The sequence below is a fragment of the Mixophyes fleayi genome, chromosome 9 (assembly GCF_038048845.1).
Source record: "Mixophyes fleayi isolate aMixFle1 chromosome 9, aMixFle1.hap1, whole genome shotgun sequence".
NCBI classification, from domain to species: Eukaryota; Metazoa; Chordata; class Amphibia; order Anura; family Limnodynastidae; genus Mixophyes; species Mixophyes fleayi.
In genome coordinates this window covers 10501583-10525042 of record NC_134410.1, presented here as the reverse complement: position 1 = coordinate 10525042, position 23460 = coordinate 10501583, and the positions used below count along the sequence as shown (strand labels likewise).

General features: G+C 39.7%; 1 protein-coding gene across 1 annotated transcript; it reads right to left on the bottom strand.

Annotated features, from left to right (window-relative positions):
- Positions 1–7987: 7987 nt before the first annotated feature.
- Positions 7988–23260, bottom strand: LOC142101410 (TRPM8 channel-associated factor homolog). Its single transcript, XM_075185871.1, has 7 exons — positions 22644–23260; positions 19797–20785; positions 17960–18054; positions 16200–16413; positions 15223–15462; positions 12982–13316; positions 7988–8774 (listed from the first exon to the last, which is right to left on the bottom strand). The coding sequence occupies exons 1-7, from the start codon at positions 23258–23260 to the stop codon at positions 8529–8531; spliced, it is 2736 nt and encodes a 911-aa protein (XP_075041972.1). The 3' UTR covers positions 7988–8528.
- Positions 23261–23460: the final 200 nt, after the last annotated feature.

Below are 23460 nucleotides of genomic sequence, written 5' to 3'. Positions count from 1 at the left end.
CACACATCAATAGAGTCTGTAAAGGAACTTGTGGAATGCAATTTAGAGAGGCTTCACCTGACTGCAGAGTGTGAAAAGCTTGAACAATTGCTCCATGACTTTCTGATAAGCAGGCTGAGGAACGAGACAAAGCTGTGGTGAGGGGCCTAGTAAACACTACAGAAGAGAGTGTCCAATTGTGTAAACCTGAGGTCCCTGTACCCAAGGAGGTGTCTCTCAGTGCTGTTCAGCCGGAGGTCTCTCCCAGCACCATTCAGCCCGTAGTACCGCAGGGCGCTGTCAAACACACGGTATATACAGATGTCACAATAAGCTACATATGCAGAGAATGATAAATGGCAAACTTAATACATAGAAACAGCAGGTTCCAAGATACAAAGGGTGGACTACAGCACAGGGTAACAGGTTTACCAGGCAGCAGCGATAGTCTGCAGGCACAGATAGCACGGAGGTCGAGGTATCAGGATTTCAGGTAGCCAGGAGGCATGAGTCACTGGATGAGCCGCAGAAGGTCCAAGCAAAAGAAGGTCAGGCAAGCCAGAGGGTCAAAACCCAGAAGATCCACAAAAGTAACAGGAGATAGGCAAGAGGTGGGGTCAGGGTCAGAAGAAGCAGTGCAGAAACGTAGGGACAAGCAGGAGTCAATACCAAGGAGCAGGTCAGGAATATTCACAGGTCACCAGCAGCAGCAAGGACAATTGATGAACTGCACATGTTAAAGGGAAAGCAGTCTCTTAAAGGCCAGCCACATGTGATTAGCATCCAGGAGTTAATGATATTAACTACTGTAAGTTAGGAGAGTGGTCAGAGTACAACAGCAGCACCTCAGGTAGTAGAGTGGTACTACAGGCCAGATTCAATATAATGGCAGAGCCCTAATACCTCAAATTTAGCGTTCGGAGACAGGAGTAATTTGTCCATCATCCTATAAAATTTAATCTCCGGAACCATTCCTGGTTGGTCGGCGGGAGGGAGATTTCCAACAAACTGGGATCACTGTCTTGTTCGCCGAATAAAGGAGGCATTTTTTAAAACAGGATAACGGGGAATTGTCTTGTTAAGACGCCAAAAAACAGGGGTACCAGGCACAATGTCTCCCAATATATCTCTAGAGATATCCACAATCTGGTTCCAGAAGGGACACAACATTTCACAGTCCCATCATATATGTAGGGGAGTGCCCAGACCACAATTACAACGACATCTGGGATCCCATGGTAAATTCTAGCCAATTGGGGAGGTCATCTGTACCATATGGTGAGAACCTTGTGTCTATAATAGAAACGCTAGCTGAACAGGCGTAAGTCGTCATGAAGATAGCAGGTGAGCGGGATAACGTGGCATGGAGCATAATGATTTAAACACCGTCAGATCTCTATTGGTGTACTTACGAGGAAGGCCAGATAACAGGAAATGCTTAATCTGGATATAATGCCAGATTTCAGAGTCCGGCAAACACCTTTTGGCTTGAATATCACCGAAGGAAAACACACCTGAGGAGCACACCAGCTGGCCAACATGGTGGATCCCTGCTTCAACCCATAACCTAAAGGCAGTTGCAGGGGATCCTGGAGGGGACAATAGATTGTCAAAGTAGTGGCTTAATGAAGAAATTGGTGAGGAGATATATTTAAAAGTGCTGAGTCTAGTCCACCTGGTGATGGTAGGGCCAATAGTGGGATGGTTAACGGGGTAATCTCTGCAGCCAAGGCAAGACCACTGCCGAGGAGTGTAGGAAATCAGCGTCTAACACCAACCGTTGCTTATCTACTTTTGTGTTCGTCGATTTGGTTCCTTTTTATCCCTTTTTCGGGGAAAAATCTGAGTAAACCGATCATTTTTCTGGGCTTCAAACTTCAGAATTCCTTTGGGGGTACCCTTCACAATCGTTGGGAAAGTTGAACTTTTTCGGTGTAGCACACTATTTGTGGCCGTCTGTTTCCTAATGAGATCCGTTGTTCGTCTGCCATCATCTTGTATTTTGATTTTCAGATCAATGAAAACAATTTCTTCCTGACTTATCTCATTAGTTAACTTCAAATTCATATTGTTGTTCAATATTTCAGTATAATCTTCTTCTGTGTCCTCCCATAAAAATACAATGTCATCTATTAAGCTGAACCTTAGTGTGAGGTATTTGGTGTAATGCTCGTTTTCCTCACTAAACTATTTCTCTCGTTCCCACCATCCTAAAAAAATATTTGCATATGTCGGGGCAAAAGTCGATTCATAGCTTTGCCTCGTATTTGTAAGAACAATTTATCTTCAAAAACAAAAATACAAATTCCAAGAGTTCAAGGAGGAAGGTTCCAAAGCTAGATACCTCTTCCATATGCAGAAAACATTTCACAGCTGACAGACCTATACCGTGTTGTATACTGGTTTATAATGACTCAATGTCACAAATAATTAACCAAGAATTTAACTGACAGTCATATCATGAAGTCTGCAAAATATATCCTGTGTGTCTTTCAGATAAGAAGGTAGACAGGTCACAAATTTTCTTTGGCATGAATCTACAAAGATACTTTTTCAGTCAAACTGTTAAGCCCCGATACTATGGGTCTTCCTGGGGGTGACCATTCGTTGCTATGAATTTTTGGGATAAAATTTGCAATAATAATATTGATAGGAAAATTTCATTATATATTTATTACATGTCATTGTCATAACCGACCTGGTTATATATAGAAACTTTTGTGTGTATCAGTATAAACTGCTGAAACACATTCAAAAGCACACTGCCCTCAAGTGGTGAAAGAGGAATATTACAAAATGTCAACTCAGAAATTTTTTGTACCATCCTTACCAGTTTGTAATAATATATACCTTCAAGCTATATAAGGGGATATTATATCCTTTATTGAAATGTTATGAGAGCTTGATGACTAAATTATAATCAAGAATTAATTGAAAACAATAACCCAGTGAATACAGACCTTACTATGATTAACTCACAAGTGGAATCACATTGTTGCAAAAATGTAAAAGAGTATAACAACAGGTTAATGATATAGACTGATACAGCACTAATGTGTGTTGTTTTTAACAATTTTATTCAGAAAACAGAGAGAACAAACACTTTTCACTTACAGTACAACATTCTTATAGTTTTCGCTAACAAACTTTATTTATGGTTCAGAACATAGGAAAATATGGGTTTTAATTGATTATTTGTCCCTTCGGCAGTTTATGGATAAATTAATTCTGGGGAGCATCACCTAGTTAGTAAACAATAGATGTTAAATATACATATTGAACTTGATGTAACAGAATTTATCTTCTTTGGTTCTGTCGAAGTCAAATAATTGGATATAGTCGTGTCAAATTAATATCCATCAATCTGTTTGTCTCTGTCTGAAAATATGCGAATAGCACGCTACGGCGTGGAAGGATGTATTTAACCACAACATGTACAAACACTTTTGCACACATTTACACTTACACATTCACTTGTAAATAATTCACCTTAAAATAGTTCCAACACACGGTCGTTTATAACCAAATGTAATAGAGTTTATAGTTAAATATAATAATGTTAGAAGCACTTTATTGAGATCTAAGGTTCAGATTACAGGAAATATATCATGTTTGGTATCATTCTAATCCCCTATTTATCCTTGGAGATCTGGTCCCATCAGCTAAGAGATCGCGCCTCGCGTATGCTAGTTATGGAAAATAGGGAAATAATGATCAGAATGGTATTGTGAGTGTAATGTAAATAAACCAGTTTGAACCAGCTTTTGGCGGGAAGATTAGTATGCATCTGTTGGAGAGCTGACCCCCACCCTTGGAGGATGTCGTTTGAACTGACTTATGAACTGCATTATAATGGACTGTCCTGAAGCCTGAACCAATGGAAACATGCCAAATCATCTGTATTGTATTCAATGTAACACCAAATGTATATATATTGCGCCTGTGTATGTAATTGGCTGTACTTATTTTATTGAATTGTTATTCTTTTGCTTTTGCTATTAAATCGCATTGTGAGTTGGAACCACACTATTCGAAGTGGACATGATAGGGTGCATGGTTGGCAGCACTTAGGCAAATACAGTGCAGCCTGCTGGGCACTGGCCAATAGTGCAGAACAGCAGCCCATCTCTTAATGTGATTTAAGGTAGCATGAATATGGTGGCAGGTCCATGTTAAGTGTATTTTGTGGCTGGCTATATACAGTGTAACCTATGGCTCTTTAGCTGTTCTTGAACTACAAGTTCCAGCTTGCCCTCTGGCAGGGCATGCTTTTTAGATCCACAACACTGAAGAGCCAGAGGCACTGATAAAAGAGGAGTATCACTGAATGAAGGCCACTTACCTTGCAGCTGGTATTCTACCCTGCCTGCTTCTTCTCTGTAGCTTCTCTGGAGCAGTGCAGGTGAGCGGAGTCTATCCACGTAAGAAGCTTGTATTACTATACAAAGTAAAAATGCTATGTAATTGCAACTATGATATTTCAAGGTCTCTTAATATGCTAAAAAAAAAAAAGACACGCCACAAGGACTACATTTAAAAGAATTTCATTATTTATGTTTTTATAACAAAGTAAGTTTGATACTGTTTGTTTAAACTAGAGTTATCAAGATAGCCATGGAGCTTGATTCATTTTATTTCAGTTAAAGCAAGAGATCCAGTTCACAGAAATAAGGACCTATTTATCATGAACAGCTCTTTGTGGCGATATGTAAAAAGATGTTATTGTCGCTTATCATGGAGATAAAAATAAAATCCTTTATGGCCACAACTTATCTAAAAAATGTTGTTGGGGAGGCTCAGTGATTCTCAGCTGCCCCAGTGGTACTGGGCTGAAGCCATAACGGTTAACTTACCACTTTGCCAGTCTGTTTTTGCCAGATTCCGCTTTCATTTCCACTAAAGTGGAATTTAAAAAAAAATAAATAGATGAGTGTACCTCGTCAACCCTGCTCTACGCACGCTACGCCCATGCCTATAACCTTACTGAGTAATAATTCTTCATATAGGGTATCTTCCATTTACCTAGGAAACAATGGACATCTGTGATGTCACAAATGATTACATATATCAGCCAGTCTGATGGCTGCTATTGGCTGCACTGAGAAAGGACTGTTGTCTGGACATATGACATTTTTAGAAGACACCAGCAGTTACAACACCACGTACCCACTAAAAGAGGGCCCTATTGACGTGAGAGTGGAGATGGACTACATGAGAGAAATGTTTTACATAAGGTGAGTACCATAAGTATTCATGTATGTATTTATTTTCATATTTCCTTTTGTTGGAGCAAACTATGTTACAACTGTCAGTAAATACTATTATATGATATAATTAGTAGTAACTTGCTACTTCAACTGGTCAACCATAAGGATGAAATATTCACTACCAGCAATGCCCATTCAGGGTGTATCAGAACAAAATTTAGCAAATGAGTATGTGTAAATTGCTGGACCTGTTTCAAAAAAATGCTTAACATATGGACATTCCTATGAACAATTATAAAGGAAAGCTTCCCTGACACAACATTTAAGACAAGTGCCTGAATCCGATAGGCCTATCTCATATCTATGACACTTCTATGAGGTGAATAGTTTTCTCTACTATAAATGTTGTAAAACATCTCCCTACATGTGCTTGTGATTAAAGAAGAAAGGAAACCTCATCCTGAGTTATAGGTAGAAACATTTCTAGCCAATATAATAATCCTGATCTGATACTCAGATAGTCTATGGATTCTCAGCTTGGTCAGTGTCTATCACGTTGGGTGTCCTGAGTTGTTTGGCCTCGATTAACACGTGCTGATGTCTTATCAAAGCGCCACCTCAACCAAATGGCTTTCTTGTACTCCAGACACTTTCCTGCTTCACATCGTGTAAGTAATTAACTCAACAAAGGGGAATTAGCTCAAATGGTAGAGCGCTTGCTTAGCGTTTGAGAGGTAGCGGGATTGATGCCCACATTCTCCAGACAGTAATGTTTATTTGAAATCTACTTTACTATATTGCTGAAGCACATTGGCCTAGCCACATTATTTGTATTTATTAGGTTTCCTTCAGAAGGACTCGTAGAGAATATTGCTTATGGATGTTTTTAAAAATATTCAAAATTAACCCAGTGAGTTTTAAGTTCTAGTTTATTTTAAGTGCTTGCTGTGAATTGACAGCAGAATTCTGTACACTCTCCTGACTTCTGTTTTTCAGCTTATTAACATTTTCTAGTATTACCTGACAACGTAACCAGCCTGGGGAGGCTGTTCCCAATACCACCGAGATTTAATATGGCTATAGGAGAAAATTATTTGTATCACACTACATTTTGCATTCCCAATCATGCAACCACCAAGGTTTGTCCAAGAGCTGACACTCTTACCCAGGACGCCTTTGGTTCTCCCTGCTTTATTTCAACTAATCTCCCACCATTTACTTTAAGCAGACTTATCATAAACCAAATTATTCCCCTGTTTCAGCTATGTAGCATAATACCAAGCTAAGTCTGACATGTTCGTAGATAAGTGTAACATATATGTTAGGTATACGCTACAAAAAATTTCGACCAATTTGTTATTGCTAATGATTTTACGAATGACTGAAGTTCCCATCAGACTGCCGATTCATGTGCACACACTATACATGATTACCTTTAGATCTGTGCTCTTCATCTGTCATAACCATCGGCTATACTAGCATAGTGTCCGTGATATAACTGTGAGCATCTATCAGAGATCATGAATGGGTCATGTCACCGAACCTTGAACCAAGCACACCTATCCAGCAAGTTGTGTGCAGCAACGTGTTTATTGTGTCAGAAAGTACATACTGTGACTATGCAGTACTAGTGTGTTGTTTTTAGCCCCATTTTATTGCTGGAAATGCCTCTGATATATATCCGTCTTGTGTCTAACGTCTGTCTTGGAACCCACAGCCACAGGGATACTCAGGAGATGCCTGTAGCTCACAGGTGAACAGTCCCCCTAATGCTGCTGCCTGGAGAGAGAGTGACAGGTGATGTCAAACACCCTAAATTGTCGTTTCAATTCTGCAGAGTGCATATACACTGCAGAATTGGAACGACATTGTTCCATTGTGGAACGAGATTTTCAAGTCAGTTTGAAAATCTTGATAAACTATTTCATGTGCCTTGGCATTTATTGTTACACACTACTGTGATATCGGGCCAATCAGTCGTTTATCTCCAATTGACCCGATAATAGGCTGAAAACACTGTAGTTTGTACCTAGCCTTAGTGTGATAAAGTATAGAAGGGGAACAATGTACAAATTGTATTTAAGCATTCAGATACATTTGCTGCCATCTTAGAATACTGCTCTGTCAATCCTTGTCCGAAGTTTAAATTCTTTCCATTCTAACATATTTACCTCTAGCTTAACCATCTCTATGGCGAAGTATATTTTTGATAACACTAAAAAACTAATACTTCACAACTCAGCAAATAAACGTGCTGGTGTGGCTTCTAAAGACCAGTATGTGAGATCGTTTGTGTGTCAGATGTCATAAGTAGATGGGCAGAGGGTTCCTTAGTCTCCTTCTGGTGTTACAGATTCACTCAACATTTCCCAACGAGGGTATTACTGAATCCTGACTAAGGTGGAGGCACTGTGCATAAGATATCCGAGTGGAGTTTCCTATCTAGTGAATAAAAGTAAACACACTTCTCCCCAAAGACACTCTGGGACAAAGGGGTGTCATATATGTGTTCCCCTGCTTCCACTTTGACCACCAAATGCATACACGACAACCCTACCAGCAACCCATCCCTACTGCACCTGCCACCCAAATGCACACATACCAACCATAACTCCAAATGTAAACATACTCACTCTTCATCCCAGCCACCCCCAAAGTACAAAAATGTGACACCGAATGCAAAAAATCCTTGTTGATCACAATAGACACACAGAGGACTTCCTAATTCCAAAGCACTGGAGCGGCCTCAATTTCTCAAGAACTTTAGAGACTAAGTACAATGCAGTAAATTTTATTTTATTTCTTAAAATGTTAGTTAGTATCAACTTAGTTAAATTAGCACATCTTATTGTGTTAGTATGAACAGCTGCACAATACATCTCTGCATGTGTAACTATTCTGTATGAGGGATTACACTCCTCTTATTTTGTATCAAATGTAATCTATTCTTATTTTGTTTGTATGCATAGTACCACTTCTTTCCAAGAAGCTGCGTGCACTTCAGCCATAATAGGAGGTGCCCAGTAGATGGGTTTTTCTCTGAGACAGCAAAGGTTTTATGCCTACAGGATCCTTCATTGTTAATCCTTACAAGATGACCATAGTTACTCAAATATGCTCATGCACATATATAATAAATTACTATAATTAAATAAGAAACTGATGTTCGTTATAATTTTACTGGTTTTGGAATCGCTGAACAGTGTAATTATATATAGTACGTTGCTATCAATCAATTAAAAGACAATATGTAATAAAAGGAAGTTTATAAACGACATGGGGCACTGTGCTTGAGACTCGGGCCCTGGGTCCTTGTTGCCAAGTCCCAGAAATACCCCTAAGTTACAGAATGTATTTCTTCATTGGGTTTTCGTCCCATTCAGGAAGGGTAGAAAGCCTTTCAGCGAGTTCCTCTTCAATGGGCCATCCCCAAGTTTTAAAAAATGGGACTAAATTTTTCTGTACTTGTTGAGAGAACAATTCCGCCCAGAGATTCATCTTAAAACGGTTCTCATTCCTGATGTCCGTTAGTTTCTTGTAGTCTGAAAATAGTTTAATGTATGGATCCCAACCAAAACCTTCCTGCAGCTGTGAAAGAAACAAAAGCATTTAATGAAGGTGAAGTGTGACAGATATTAAAGGCCATAATACTTATTCTAGCAGGGTTTTTATTTGGATAGAACATAATCATCATCCATCAATATCATACAATGGAATTTATTTGTAGCATTTTGCCGATATCGGTGAGACAAGTGACCGAAATGGCGGTATAAATATTATAAAGATGTGATTGACTTGGGTCCTAGTACATTTTTGTTATAAAACAGACACAGACACCTGCATCTCCTCTTCTATATCCTTCCTGAAGGAAGTATTAGAGTGAGAGAGTTTGTTAATCTGGAGGAGAGGCACCTGCAACATTTTATAAGTGTTCAAAATGGAACCCAAGTTACCTCAGGGTTTACAAGTCTAAACTCCAGACAGCCTAGCACCTCCTCCTCGGAGGTGGGGTAAAGGTTAACGGCTATGGAAAATCTGACATACTTTTAAAAGAAGTGACCATAACGATTGGTATAAGGCAGAGCCGTAACTTAGAATTCTAGCGCCCGGGGCAGGAAAGGCAAATGCCGCCCCCCTAGCCCTCAATTTTAACCAAATGTACCTAAAATATTCCTAAATTGCGCCCTGGACAGTCGCCCCTGTCGCACAGCCCTAGTTACGGCCCTGGTATAAGGACGATAATAATAAAAAGACTACTTACTATATAATAAATAATAACTTTTGCCGAAGGTTTAAATGACTGGGCATTGTAATATCCGAATGGGCTAAACAGGTACAGTAGGAAATTACATCTGTTACCATACACAGAGTGAAAATGACGGTTTTAAAGAGGCAATACTCGGACCCCACACCTGTATGCCATTATACATGGCATGGGGTCTGGCTATTACCACTTTAAAACCGGCATTTTCACAAACAGGGCTCTAGAGGAATCTATTTTAACATTAATTATGACAGGGTTGGTCATCCCAGTACTGGCAGACCAAAAGGCAATGAGGTTCTATTTGAAGATCTGCTCAGTATAAAGGAGAGATGGATCCCTTTGGCCCACCTTGAACCTTAAGATTTGAGTGGACAGTTTTCAGATGGAATCTCTGAGATATGCAGCATGGAATTGGATGAGTTCACGGTATCCGTGGACATCCAAGATGCTTATTTGCATGTTCCAGTCTGGTAAAGCCATCAATGTCTTTGCAAATTCACAGTTCAGCTTTACCATTTTCAATTTCAGACTCTGCCGCTCATCCTTACAACAAGTCCGCGGACATTCACGCAGACCATGGCAGTCATGGCCGCTCTTCTGGGATCCAAAGGGGTGACAATCATTTCTTATATGGACTGTCTCTTAATCAAGGTGGGGTCCTGAGCTTTAATTCATGCTCATGTGTGAGAGACGGCACAAACATTAGAAACCCATGGGTGGATCATTGACTAACAGAAATCCAACCTGGTTCCTAGAAAGAGATTTGTCATCTGGATCTGCTCTTTGAAGCCCCGAGAGAGATGTCCTTTTTGCACAGACTAATAAAGTCTTTATCAGCTCTCACACAGATCTGTTTATTTGTGCATGAAAATCTTGTGGAAGATAGTCTCGACCTTCTACACCATGCAGATTGCGTAGTCTCATTCTAGAGTGTTCCAAGTCAAGCTTGTATCGAAATGAAACTAGTCTCACATTCACTTAACCAGCCATTTAATCAAACTGTCTCCAAAGAAGCGCCACTCGCTCCTTTGGCTGCTCAGAGTAGACAGCCTCATCAAGAGCCGTCCCTTAGCCATTTGGTATTCAACAATCGTACCTTGGATTCCAGCCTATGTGTCTGAGCACTGTCACTCTTTAATGTGGATTCAAGGTCTTTGGTCCCCAACAGAAACCAGGTTTCCAATTAAAAGTGCTCTAGTCAGAGTACATCTTCTGTTGCGGTGAAGTCCCATAGAGACTCAGTCAGTCACTGCCACAGTAGTGGCAAACATCAACCATTAGGAGGAACAAGGAGCTCACTTGCAATGCGTTGGGTGGAAATAAATGTTCCAGCTCTGTCAGCAGTGTCTTCCTTCAGAGCAGGGTGGCACCAGAAGTGCAGACTATTTTGCAGGGAGTTATTTTTGTACATCCTCTATGTATCCCTCCTATAGCTACGTGCAATTTGAATTTACACTTGATGGTATTACAAATCTACATGTGTATATATTTCAGGAGGATAGAACTGTACAATGGAGAAAGTTTAAGGTAGTTTCTAGGTTACATTTAAATCAGAACACTGCGATTCTGGCATTGCGCCAAGATCAATCTTCAGAGGGCAAGGGAATTCTTCTCTCATCTGGATGTTTATATAACTCTTGATTTACGGAAACTCATGATATCTCAGGGTCAAATGCAGGATTTGTAGAGGGGGGTTTTCACACCACACCGCCAGTGAGCGTGACCAACATGCATGGGGGCGTGGCTCTAATTTTAGACAGTGCTTGGATGCTCTCCAACTCTTCCTATCCCCATAATATACATGGGCAATGGGCAATGCTGCGTGCACTAATGTTAGGTGCACGCAGCTCTTCCTTTTCAAGCAGAACTGTGTGAAGCTGGAGCAGGGTCCAGCCACCTCAATTATACAGTACCCCAGGCTTGGAGGGGGGTTTCCAGGCTCTAGGAAATCCCCCCTCGGTTTGCCTATGCTAGGTTCTAATATAAAGCCCACAAGAGTGGTTGGTCTGTCTTTAAGCAAACAATTGCTAGATGGATTACTTTGGTGATCTCACATGTTTTCATTGGGACAGGGTCACTTGTTCCTCACAGCTTAGAAGCATATTCTACCAGATCTGTGAGTACTCTCTGGGCGGCACTGCATGGAGCCTCGGCTGAGCAGCTGTGTCGAGCAGACACCTGGTACTTGATTTATACATTTACTAAGTTTCATAAGTTCTATGCTTTTGCATCAAAAGATGCTAGTTTTGGGTGGAAAGTGCAATTCCTGAGTGTACCTACATGTACGGGCAGCTTTTGTGAAGTCCTGTTGTCAGTGTCCCTCACAGGATGTAAGAGAAATGTTTTTTTTGTACTTATGTTAAATCCTTTTCTCTGAATCCTTTGGGGGACACTATTGGCCCACTGTGTATGGTCTTCTAGTCCTGTAAAAAATAGTTTTTCGCCAATGTTGTTTTTCTTCCTTCATTCTACTCTCTCCTGTGGGGCTTGGTTACAAAAATAACTGAGTTCTTGGCAGGGATGGGAAATAGAAGGGGAGAGTTTGAAACTTAGTGAAGAAACTTTAAAGTGCCAAACTCCTGCCTGGGCTCTCGGTACCCCTTGTCCGTGTCCCCCCCCAGCGGATTTAGAGAACAGAATTTAACATAAGTACAAAAGTCCAGTTTTCGTGTTTTTTATCAAGCATAGAATGCAGGTTTTGCTATGTGATCTCCACATCAGTTTTCGCTTATTTTGCAGCTCTATGTTAAAATAAAGAAACATTCACTATTTTCTAGCTTTTGTTTACCCTTTCTTAAATATATTTTAAAAACTAGAAACCCAAATCATCCCCATAACACGACACGCAAACTACGAATGGCAGATGCAAAATCACTATAGCCAAGTGTAACTAGGACTAACAAGAGTTTTACATCACTGGCCACTTGTGATTGGCTGGCAGGGAAGGAAAGTTCCGGGGAATCTCAGCTCTGATCATTTCACATTGATCATTTGTGGTGGGCAGTTGGGTCGTTTTTATAGTGGTTACCGTCATAGACTGTCTAGCGTTAGGGCTGCTTGAGGATTTGGGGGGGGTGAGCACACTGCACATTATTTTTATTTCCACAGTGGACTGTACATGTTAACTGTTTGTCTCATTAAAAGTTACGCCCCTCAAAATGTGCACTCTCAGCCTCTTTAGCCCCCTTCATACTGTTGCTGCCTTTCAAACACAGGCTGACAATAACTGACCTTCCTTAGCAACATCTGTAAGCATGGAAACGTACAGTACAGCTCACTCTGTTTCTATGGTTACAGACATTGCTAAAGAAGGTCAGTTATTCACAATATATCCATCAAACTGGCAACAACAGTGTGTTATCTATTTACCAACAACCGATTTCAGGCTGAAGTCCTGTTTGAAGCATCAGGAGTTATTTCAGTAAGTAGTAGCACCTCGGTAGGGAATTTAATAATAAATCCTGTCTAAGTGGAGCAAATCATTTGATGACATATTTAATTATATTTCCTTTTACCCAGCAAAGCAGTTACCTGTAAATAGGTCTCCAAACACACCCATCCACTCCAGTTATCCAATGAGGTTCCATCTTCCAAATATTGTATTATCCGGTCCTCTCGCATTTTTGGCTGCAGTTCGCTATGTGCCTTCTCCCTTAATATCTCGAATACATTTTCATACACATAAATAGCCCATAGATTGCACAGAGCCTCATTAGTGTGGGGAGGAAATTCCCATTCCATGAACTGCTGGTTGTGTCCCAGTTCATGGATCGCTCCCCACATATCTTGCGTAATGTCCTCAACATTCAGCAGGGCCTCCACAGACTTCACATGACACATAATTGGATATCCTGAGTGCATCCAGCCTGTAACGGCAAAATGCCAACATTTCGAGATGTTTGTACACATATGTATGTTGAGCACAGCTTAAATGCACCAAAGGTCCACATAAGTGTTCACGGGCAAAAAAACCTCATATATATTTTGCATTGTTCTAATCTGCTCTCTTGAGGAGTAATAACAACATGGATGTCTTTGTTTCATATAGAGGCACTTTTCACACCTCAATCTTTGAGCTACTCTGTGCTGTTGGGGATCCTGCTACTTCTACTATCTAAGTCTTAGGGCTAGATTCACAGAGAATCGAGTTTGGTGACAGTCTGAAACCACCACCCATTGCCGGCGGTTTGGACCACTAAACTGTGGCATTTACTATAGGGCGGTTTGAGGCTGTGTTTTAAAATGAATGGCGGTGTAAGGCGGATTGAAAAGACGGATTTGTCCAAACCGCCGGTGGTTAGGTTAAAACCACCATCAAGACCTCCATCCAAAGGACAGGACAAGACAGTTTTAATAGCTGCTTCTGAATGGCTTGATAGCTCCAACATGCTGTTTGAACTATTTTGCCATTCAGAACATAAGAGAAACGCCATTGACATTTAAATTATTTGGGCAATCATTATTTATTAATTAAGGGGCAAATTTAATTTATTACTAACTTATGAGGGGGGGAAATTCATCATATTAGGGGGACAAAAATTATTTAATTATTATATTATTCAGGCACTATGTAATGTCAAAATGTGCAACATAAATAATTATATCCACCATTAGCAATCAGTTAATATTATTATATATTCACATTTCCCCTGTAATATCATGCTATAATAGTGTCCCCTTAAAAGAAAATAATAAAACCTTTGTAAGTTAATATTAAATTAATTTTGCCTCTTAATCAATAAGCCCAAATAATTTAAATGTCAATGGTGCTTACTTTTATGTTCTGAATGGCAAAATAGCTCAAACAGCAGCTGTTTGATCAATATCGCCATTCACAACCACCTCTCATTTTGGCCATTTGAATGGCTATTTTGCAGCTATTTTGAAAACCCAGCTTAGTAAATCCGGCTGTTTATATGTTCATCATTGTTAAAATCGGGACGACGGTTTGTAAGGTGGTGGTTTTGAAAAATGTCTATTCTGGCCGTTTTAACGTCGGTTTAAGCTTTAGTAAATCCGACGGTTACAAAATCGCCGGAAAAATAGCCAAAAACCGGCCAAACCACCCTTTAGTAAATCTAGTCCTAAGTCTGTGACTTCCACCCTACCTCCATTTCCATTTTCACGTTATAACACGTGGTGTCTCATGCAGACCTGTCATCACATATAGACACAAATGCAAAGGTCACTACTTCCCACAACATCTGTACACCTGTCTCCTGAAATAACCTGTGCTGCTGTGAACACACTAATAATCGGATTGGCTAGAAAATAAATCCTGGGGATATCCTGAATGAGAATATTTAATTGAAGGCTTTGCGTTTAAATGAACAGGCTGTATTATAAGAAAGGCATTTTAACACAAGAGTTACATTGGTTTTAAAAAGAATCTGATCCAAATTTGACTTCATATTGAATATTATATGGACCTTCAAATACTGGTTCAGTCTCAACACCAAGTGATTTCTGAAGACAGATCACGTGTTTTGAAGAGACATGTTTTTGGATCTCCAGTGGATGTTGAACAGATGTGAACTGGATCCATAACCAGCAGGAACCAGGAGACACAGAACTTACCTTAGACTATAACTTCACTTTATACTGTACCTGCTTCTTCACAGGGTATTGGTGGTTGAAAACCACCAATTGTTTTGGGGGCTCAACCCCTATTGGAAGCCCAGACCTTCTCCATTCAAACTCATATCTGCAAGTTTGACCTTAATAGCCGATAATAATGTGTTTACAGAAGAAAACAATTGACTTCAACTCTACCTTCAAGTAGCTGAGTGTCCACTACAATCCTCTCCTGTCTCTCGAATACAGGAGGCAACGCAGAGAGTTTCAAAATCTCCTCCATCATTCTGTCCCAGACAGTCAGGATTTTACTGGGCTTTTCCAGGGAACGGACTAAATTAGACGGGAAAGTAAAGATAATGTTCTTTGTTTCCAGTTCTGCCCAAGGGGAAGGAAAATGGCGGATGGTTTCCACCCACGAGGAGTCACTGGTTTCACCTAGGACAAGAAGTTAGATATGTTGTCAGAGGAAGTGGTCAGAGTAACATTTACTTTTTGTTATCTTCAGAGAAAGCTTCAAATCTCCACTTTTTCATGTTTACTGCTATTTATAGATATAGGGCCGCATTTATCGTTGGCAACAACGCAAATACTGGACAGCTTTATTTTTCACGCTGCAACTTAGAGTTGAGCTAGGACACCCCCCCTGCCAACTCTAAATCTGTCGGCAAAGTTTAAATTCCCCTCTTCCCTTGCAACATGGTTTTGCAAATTTGCTCATTTTGTTTTAATGAGGATGCGGCTATCAGTCATTTCTTCTGACCTCATGGTTGACCGTCCGTCAACCATGTTGTTTAAACTGGTCAAGAAATCACGTCATTTATTTTTTACCCCATTTGCATTAATTAGTAAAAATAAACTTGATATAAACTATTTCTGTTGAGGAGAAGGCGGCTGTTGCCGGGGTCACATCTGATCAGGGATTACAGCTTTTATCTCTCGGACTGTGTCTTATCTCCAGCTCCAGGCAGCGTTGCCAGGACCAGTATGTGGAAAATGCAGATAGAACAAGTCACTAGAGCGTGTTGGCAGAAGATAAAACATGTGTATAAACAAACATGTCTTCGCTGCTGTACCATCAGATTAAACTGCTGCAATCATATTCTAACACTGCTAAATAACTGCAAAAATGTTAATTATATAGTCATCAAAGTTCCCATTACAGCAATACTTGCCATTCTTGAAGTAAGGAGCCAGTACGGCGTCCTCTATGGATATCTGTATGTTTCCAAGGTCACGTTCTTCAGGAATAATTATGTAGATGAGGCCACCAAAAATTGATGACACCGGTAATGTCACTTTGTCTACAGCATACCTCTGTACCACCACTGGAGGGCGCTTTAGTTCACTAAGGTAAGTGAGGTTATCTGAATGGGAGCCAATTTGCACCTAAAATTGTCAATATAGAGGAGAAATGTTTTTTTTAAAAATTCTAAACATTAAATCAATATTGACATATTTTGAAAAATGCTTTAATGCAGGAATCTCATATACAAGTTTTTTTTCTTTAAATAGCAAGTTAGGTACCTTTTAAGCATGCATCTGATCTGTCATTCTCTTAACTACTCTCCTACAAATCATTATCTACTTTTCAAAATCTCTCCGAAGGGAAAACACAGAGCCAGGCTCACAACTCTCAAAATGTCATGTGTTGACAGAGGGTAGAGAAGGACAGGGAGGATATCACAGTGAGAACAGAGCTCAGAAGGGTGTTCCAAAACCTCTCTGCTCACTATACTGTGTAATGTGCCTGTTGTTGCCATGGTAAACAACACTGTAGAAAAACTGCAGATTTATCAAGAATTACTAGCAGTCTGAAGGAACAAACCAAAGGCAAAGGTAATTACCAAGCTTCTGCTTATAGCGCACCACAGTGATTTATGTCAAAAAATGCATCATGTTTTCATGGGATTGCTGCTTTAATATAATAATATACATATAGCTCCATTTACTTCTACATATGACTACATATAAATTCATATGTGCAGAGCCTGAATGACTTTGAAGCATTCCTAATACTACAAAATAAATATTTAAAGAGAAATGCAGCCAAACATAGTCTTAGCCAGTAACAACCCCTTACCCCAAGCTAGCAAGATGGCAGGGGCCCATTGTCAAGCGCTGATTGGACGGCTGCCACAGGCATCCAATGCGAACAAAACACTTGCTGGAATTATTTTTAAAAATTGTCTGTGGTCAAAGTTCTGGGAAGAGCTGGGTGAGAACAGAGAATGCCGGGGGGGGGGGGGGGGGGGGTTCCCAGACCACCCTACACTTATTGTTCTCCTCGTCGAGGAGAGAGGGGGCTTCTAGCTAAACTTTTTTGAGACAGGAGTTCAGTTCCATAATATAAAAATATCTTAAAGGAAAACTCCGAAAGTGTGTAGGGATTTTAATGATTTAAATGCAACATTTCATCATCATCATCATCATCAACATTTATTTATCTAGCGCCAGCAAATTCCGTAGCGCTTTGCAATTGGGACAGACATTTATAAGACAATACTGGGTAATACATACAGACAGAGAGGTAAGAGGGCCCTGCTCGCAAGCTTACAAACATTTAAAAAAATATATATATTTAGAGTCTTTTTTTAACACTAACAAGTCTGCTAATTATGATAATGATGATGATGATAATCATCTAAATCTATATTGAACAAATCTTTACTGTTCTCGTCCTACTTTAAAACACCTCTTCCTCCACCCCATTCTGATTCTTCACACGTAAGGAGGCGCAATTCAGGGATATACAAATTAGACATAGGAATAAGCATTTTTCGTACGCGTGCACAATACTATTTTACACGTAACATTGGCCTTTATTTTGAACTCTAAATAAGCCCCACTGTATCTATTGAAAAAGGACAAAACCTGATTTATTCTGCAGCGCACAAGATGCTGTACAACGTTTTAGTTACTCTTTCCCAGTTACCTGCAGGCCAACATTGATAGCGGATGTTGGAAAAATCACTGTGGCAGTTTTTCCGGGCGGAACATAAAGTCCTGTACTGCGCCAAGCTGGGTGTCCTACGATAGAAAACGTTTAAAAATAACGACATGTTACATTTAAATCTGAAGTGTTATTAACAAGGTTCGTGTTTTAGATAAATCTTAGGATTTGGCCAAATTTCAGAAAAAATTTCAGATAAGATTCATCATTGAGGCCACTTGTACTTCAAAGACAACTCCAGTTTCATTCAACAAGTTTTAAGGTTTAAGTGCGAAAAAAGTATTTTCTACCTTTTAATAAATTGTTGGATACACTCTCTAGTAGAATGCATCTAACCCTTTCCTCACCAGCAGCTTCTTCCCTCTTTTCTAGTTTTCTAGCAATAAGCACTATAACAGGCCTGTCCAACCTGCGGCCCTCCAGATGTTGTGAAACTACAAGCCCCAGCATTCTTTGCCGGTAGACAACCAGTTGATAGCTGGAAGGGCATGCTGGGACTTGTAGTTTCACAACATCTGGAGGGCCGCAGGTTGGACAGGCCTGCACTATAATTTAGACCTCATCAGTTTTAAATGCAATAATGCAAATAACTCTTTTGCATCTCTCTGTTAAAACCCCATGATATTGGCACATTTTATAACCCTCTATGAAATGTCCTCAAATGTAGACTTCACATTTTTCTTAACTTCTTATTTGGTTTGATATTTAATCAAATAATTTGTAAAAATATTGGAATTCAGATGAAATTCTAAAATATGGATCTTTATTGTCAAAATAGATGTTATTAATGATGGAGGAGGCAACAACCAATAAGCTATAAGGTCTCACAAAACAGGCCCTCCCTCCTCCTGTCTTCTTGTCTGCCCCATGTTGTCCACCTGTGCCTCCGTGTATCATGCCTATTGCATGTTCTGTATTTGTTATATACCTTGCCTATTGTGGAATATAAATTCTTAAATGAACGCACTGAAAAAAGACTGTTAAATTAATGTCACCTGTTAATAATATAGGCATTAATGTCAAAACATAATTTTTTTTTCAAAAATATATATTTTGTTTCCCATGAACTACTTTTATTAGGATGTTATGAATGTCTGCTGTACATGAAATACATTGTTACAGTTGCTTCTGATTGCAAACACATGTTCTAGCATGTATGCACAGCCGTCACCACTAGTAATTGGCACGTAGACTAGACCTGTAGCTGGAGCAAGAGATGCGGCTGAAAAACAAGTACCTGAAAGTTGCTCAGAGCCTGAATCGAATGCTGCTGCGTGCGCTCGAGATTGGCACATCCTTACTGTACATTGACTATGGGCAAATGCTGTTTCCCAGCCCTGTTCCCACCCTGAACTCGTAAGCTGTAGTGAGTGCCCTTTGCACTCACAGATGCATTGAACGTTGCCGTGTTCTGTGGCATATGAACCGGCTCTTGGCATGCGCAGATTAGTTTTGCGGATTATATCGCCATTTATGTGCCTTGATGAATTAGGCCCCATGGCTTCAGACAGAGACGTTGACTGGGGCTCATTATAAAGATATCATTATGTAATGTTATGACCTATGGTTGTGGAAGTGTCCAATAACTAAAAAGAGATACAAAGAGTGCAATCTGTAATGCATATTACAAATTTCAAGGCCTGGAAATGTGACTGGGGTTCCTCATACTATTCTTCTTGTCCAAGGTAGTAAAGCAATTTCCATGGACAAAGATACGATTTACATGCCATAACCTTGAAAGGTTTACATTAAAGAAATGACATAAACAAGTTAAGTATAAATTGCTTTCCTAAAATAAATACATTTATTTAGAGTTTACCTTTGTTTGTACAGTTGATCTCCAGGATTTGTTGAGGACTAGCCGGAAGAGACGTCATCTCCGGGAAGAGTTTTTCTACTGTGGTTTCGAAGTTTGGAGATGTATTGTAGATTCCAGCTGCTACTCTCAGCAGAAAGGAGTCCTTGCTTCCACCTTTAATTGTCTGACTGGGGCTAACGTTAGGCAATCCATGTTTTAGCAGAGCACTGATAAGTATATCTTTAAATGGATAGAAAGCCTGTTTATCTTGGTATTTTACTGCTAGGAGTGCTGCGCAGTCTTCTGACAATTTCATCATCCATGACGAGAGTGGCCCCGGGATCTCTTTGTTGCCGTCCATCAACTTCTTTAACTGGTGAAGCGCCTTGCGGAGATGATAACTCCTGGAGGGGTCTTCAATATCTACTGTTTTAAGGTTGCCTGGATGAACTTCGTCACTTAGCATACTGATGCCAAATTGGTTGATTATTTTATTTCCCGGGTAATCAGTGAGGGCATCTATGCCAGGGTTTTGAGAAGCCCAGTACCAAGCTTGCCCTCCAATGAGAAGTCCACCTCCATTAGCAACAAACTCAAGTATATTCTGAGCATCATTATCTGTGTAAGTTGTGCAGCAATAAACACTAAATGATTGGTTGAACTCTGATTGCTGACTGGTAACTCCCTCCTCAAGGCAATCCTGCAACCCATTCAATTCTCTATGTAGTCCGATCTTTCCTTTCCTCCCGGCGTCCAGCCAAGAGATGAGGTTGTTGATTAGCTGTTTTTGGCAGGGTTGGCTAATTTGGTCCTCATGAGTGGCTACAACAACCCGACCTTTCCCATAATAAGCAGCTGCAAGATAGGTTTTGTGGGATTCATCCAATGCAAGAGGGAAGGCTCTCTGACCATGAACAAGTAGATGGGACGGAGATCCACTTTCCAAGAGATGCAATTCAGTGATTCCATTCAACAATTGCTTTATATCTTCAGAAATGTCCCATTTATACCTGAAAACAGAATAACACATTTCTGCATTTTTACTTTTACGTATAGACTTAGTTCACCGTAATTTGTAGAACCATTACCACACAGGTTCTTTTTTTTCCCCGGTGAAGTCCAGTTGCTAAACCTGAATAAAATCGTTGGATCAAGAATTTCATGTACAGTTATCAGTTAATGGATACAGCTGAAAACTATCAGAATTATCAAAACTGTTCTATCAAATATTCAGCAATTTTTGTGGAAATGGCGAAACATACGTGGAATTCAAATCTTGTGTTGTCAGACTTATACACCTCTGCGAAATGGCCTATTCTACTGCAAAACTCGATTTGCATATATATTTTAAACATATCAAGATACAGCTACTAATGGGCTATAAGGCAAGTGCAGGACAAAATATTGTGGAAGTCTAAGCTTTTGGCCCCTATATCTCCCATCAGGAATCCATCCATTTATTGTCTAACCTAGCCCCAGGGTAGGAACAGAGTGACCGATGAAAGGGGGTGGGGAGGGAAAATCAACCAAGAGGACCTTGTCTCGCCCCAAACACAGAACAAAACCAGAGCGTACAATGTGTGGGTGACCATTGTTGTTCCCCAATTGACTTTGATCAAAGCACATACACTAGGGTAAATTTTATGGAAAGCCAATTAACCTACCAGTGAGTCTGGAGTGTTGATAGAGTGTGGACAGATAGAGCCCTGACTGGGAATTGAACTCATGACCACAAGCACTGTGAGGTAGCTGTTAACCACTGTACCACCGTGCCACCGTGCCCAAATATATTATTTATAGCAATGATCACTGTGGCTATGTAAAGAACTGCAAGGTAAAATGTCATATATGTGTTTATATATTTAAGACTAACATTTATCAAATGCACATACACAAACAATTACTGTAGATCCTATAAACATATAGGGTCTGATTCGATAAGGAAAGTAAAGCAAAAAAAAAGAGTAACTTTGAACCTTGGCAAAACCATTTTACATTGGAGGGGAGGTAATATTAAAATGTGGGGACAGATTTATAGTTGGGGTAGGGCATGTCTTAGATCAACTTTAAATTTCAATGTAAAAATAAAGCTATCAAGTACTTGTGTGCTACATGAAAAAGCAGCCAGTATTTATCTTATGTGCAAAATAATAAATAAGCTGCAATGGAATACAACGACGTTATCTTTTTATGTTGGGATTGAAATTTGCTTTAATCACTGACACCTTTGTCTATATATACCCCGTATCTGCAAAGAACTGCAGTTGGAAACATTTAACAAAAAATATATACTTAATATAAAGAATGGGATTGTTCAATAAATTATTTGTTACTTTTGCTGCATGAGACAGAAAAAATAATGAAGTGCATTATGGCAGAGTGACAGGCAGCTGTCTAGTTATACCAATCAATAAATCATATCCCTTTCTTCTCAACTTGGCCTTGCAGACTATTGAGCTGAACAAAATATTTTGTTTTGTCTTTACTGAGCATGAAGGTGGTCATTGCTAGTGTGCTTGTTTGTAACGTAGGCAGCAAAACTTTTTCTTGCCACTAATCTACACTTGAATGACAAATGATACATGGAGAAAGGGTTTATTGAAATGCAAAACCACTTGATGACTACCTGCATTCTGGTTGGTTCATTTAGCTCAGCATTCACATTTTGTCCTATAATATAAAATTATTGAAAATTCTAAAATGTTGGCATTTTCCAAATTAGTTTGCTCATCTCTGCATGGTAGACATTTAGATTAATGTGTTATAGAGAAAGGGTAAGCAGTCTCATGCTACAAATTACTGGTTTGAGAGGTGGAAGGACATTTATTGGTAACAGATATCATGGTCCATAAATGTTTTGGTACTTACTCAGCCATTAGTGAACTTATCGGTATTTCTGGTGTTAGATTATATATTCCCTTTTGTCCATAATTACTCAAGAAATGGATACCAGCTACACTTGTCACTTTATTTCCAGGATAATCCAGTACAACATTTTTAAGTTTATTTTTGGTTATCCAGTACCAGGCTTGACCTCCAACCAGAAGACCCATGCCTTCTTTCAAAGCCGTGATGAGTTCACTTGACTGCCTCTCTTCATAAGCATGTGTGCAGTAAACTCCAAAGCGGTTGTTGAAATCAAGGTTGGATTCAACTTCGTGGCCTTTGTCAGAGAGACTTTGTGCCATTGTAGGAAATTTCTTATGGATTCCCACTAGTGAATCGGCTGAGGGCTTCAGCCACTCTATGGCATTATCGATAAACTGGGTGAAGTGCGGACTGGTTAGGTATCCTTCATGTGCCATTACCACTATACGTCCTTTTCCGTACTGTGAAGCAGCAATTAGCACTTGACCCTTAGGATTCACCAACACTGGAAACGCTGAATCTCCGGAAAGCAGAAGATCACAGGGAACCGCATGATCAGTAAAGTTCAGGGAGTCGATATTCTTAACAAGAGCTTTGTATGACTCTACAGGATTCATGTCCTAGGACCAGAAGCAAATTATTATTTGTGATCTGTATATAACTATAGAAAATGCCATATTAGATCAATTTGACTGTGATATATAGAAACACTGGTAGGTACTACAGAGTCAGACTTATAAACATATCTGGCTCACATTCATATATGCCGAAGATTACAAGTTTAATCAGTTTAATAATGTTCAACAGGCCATCGTCA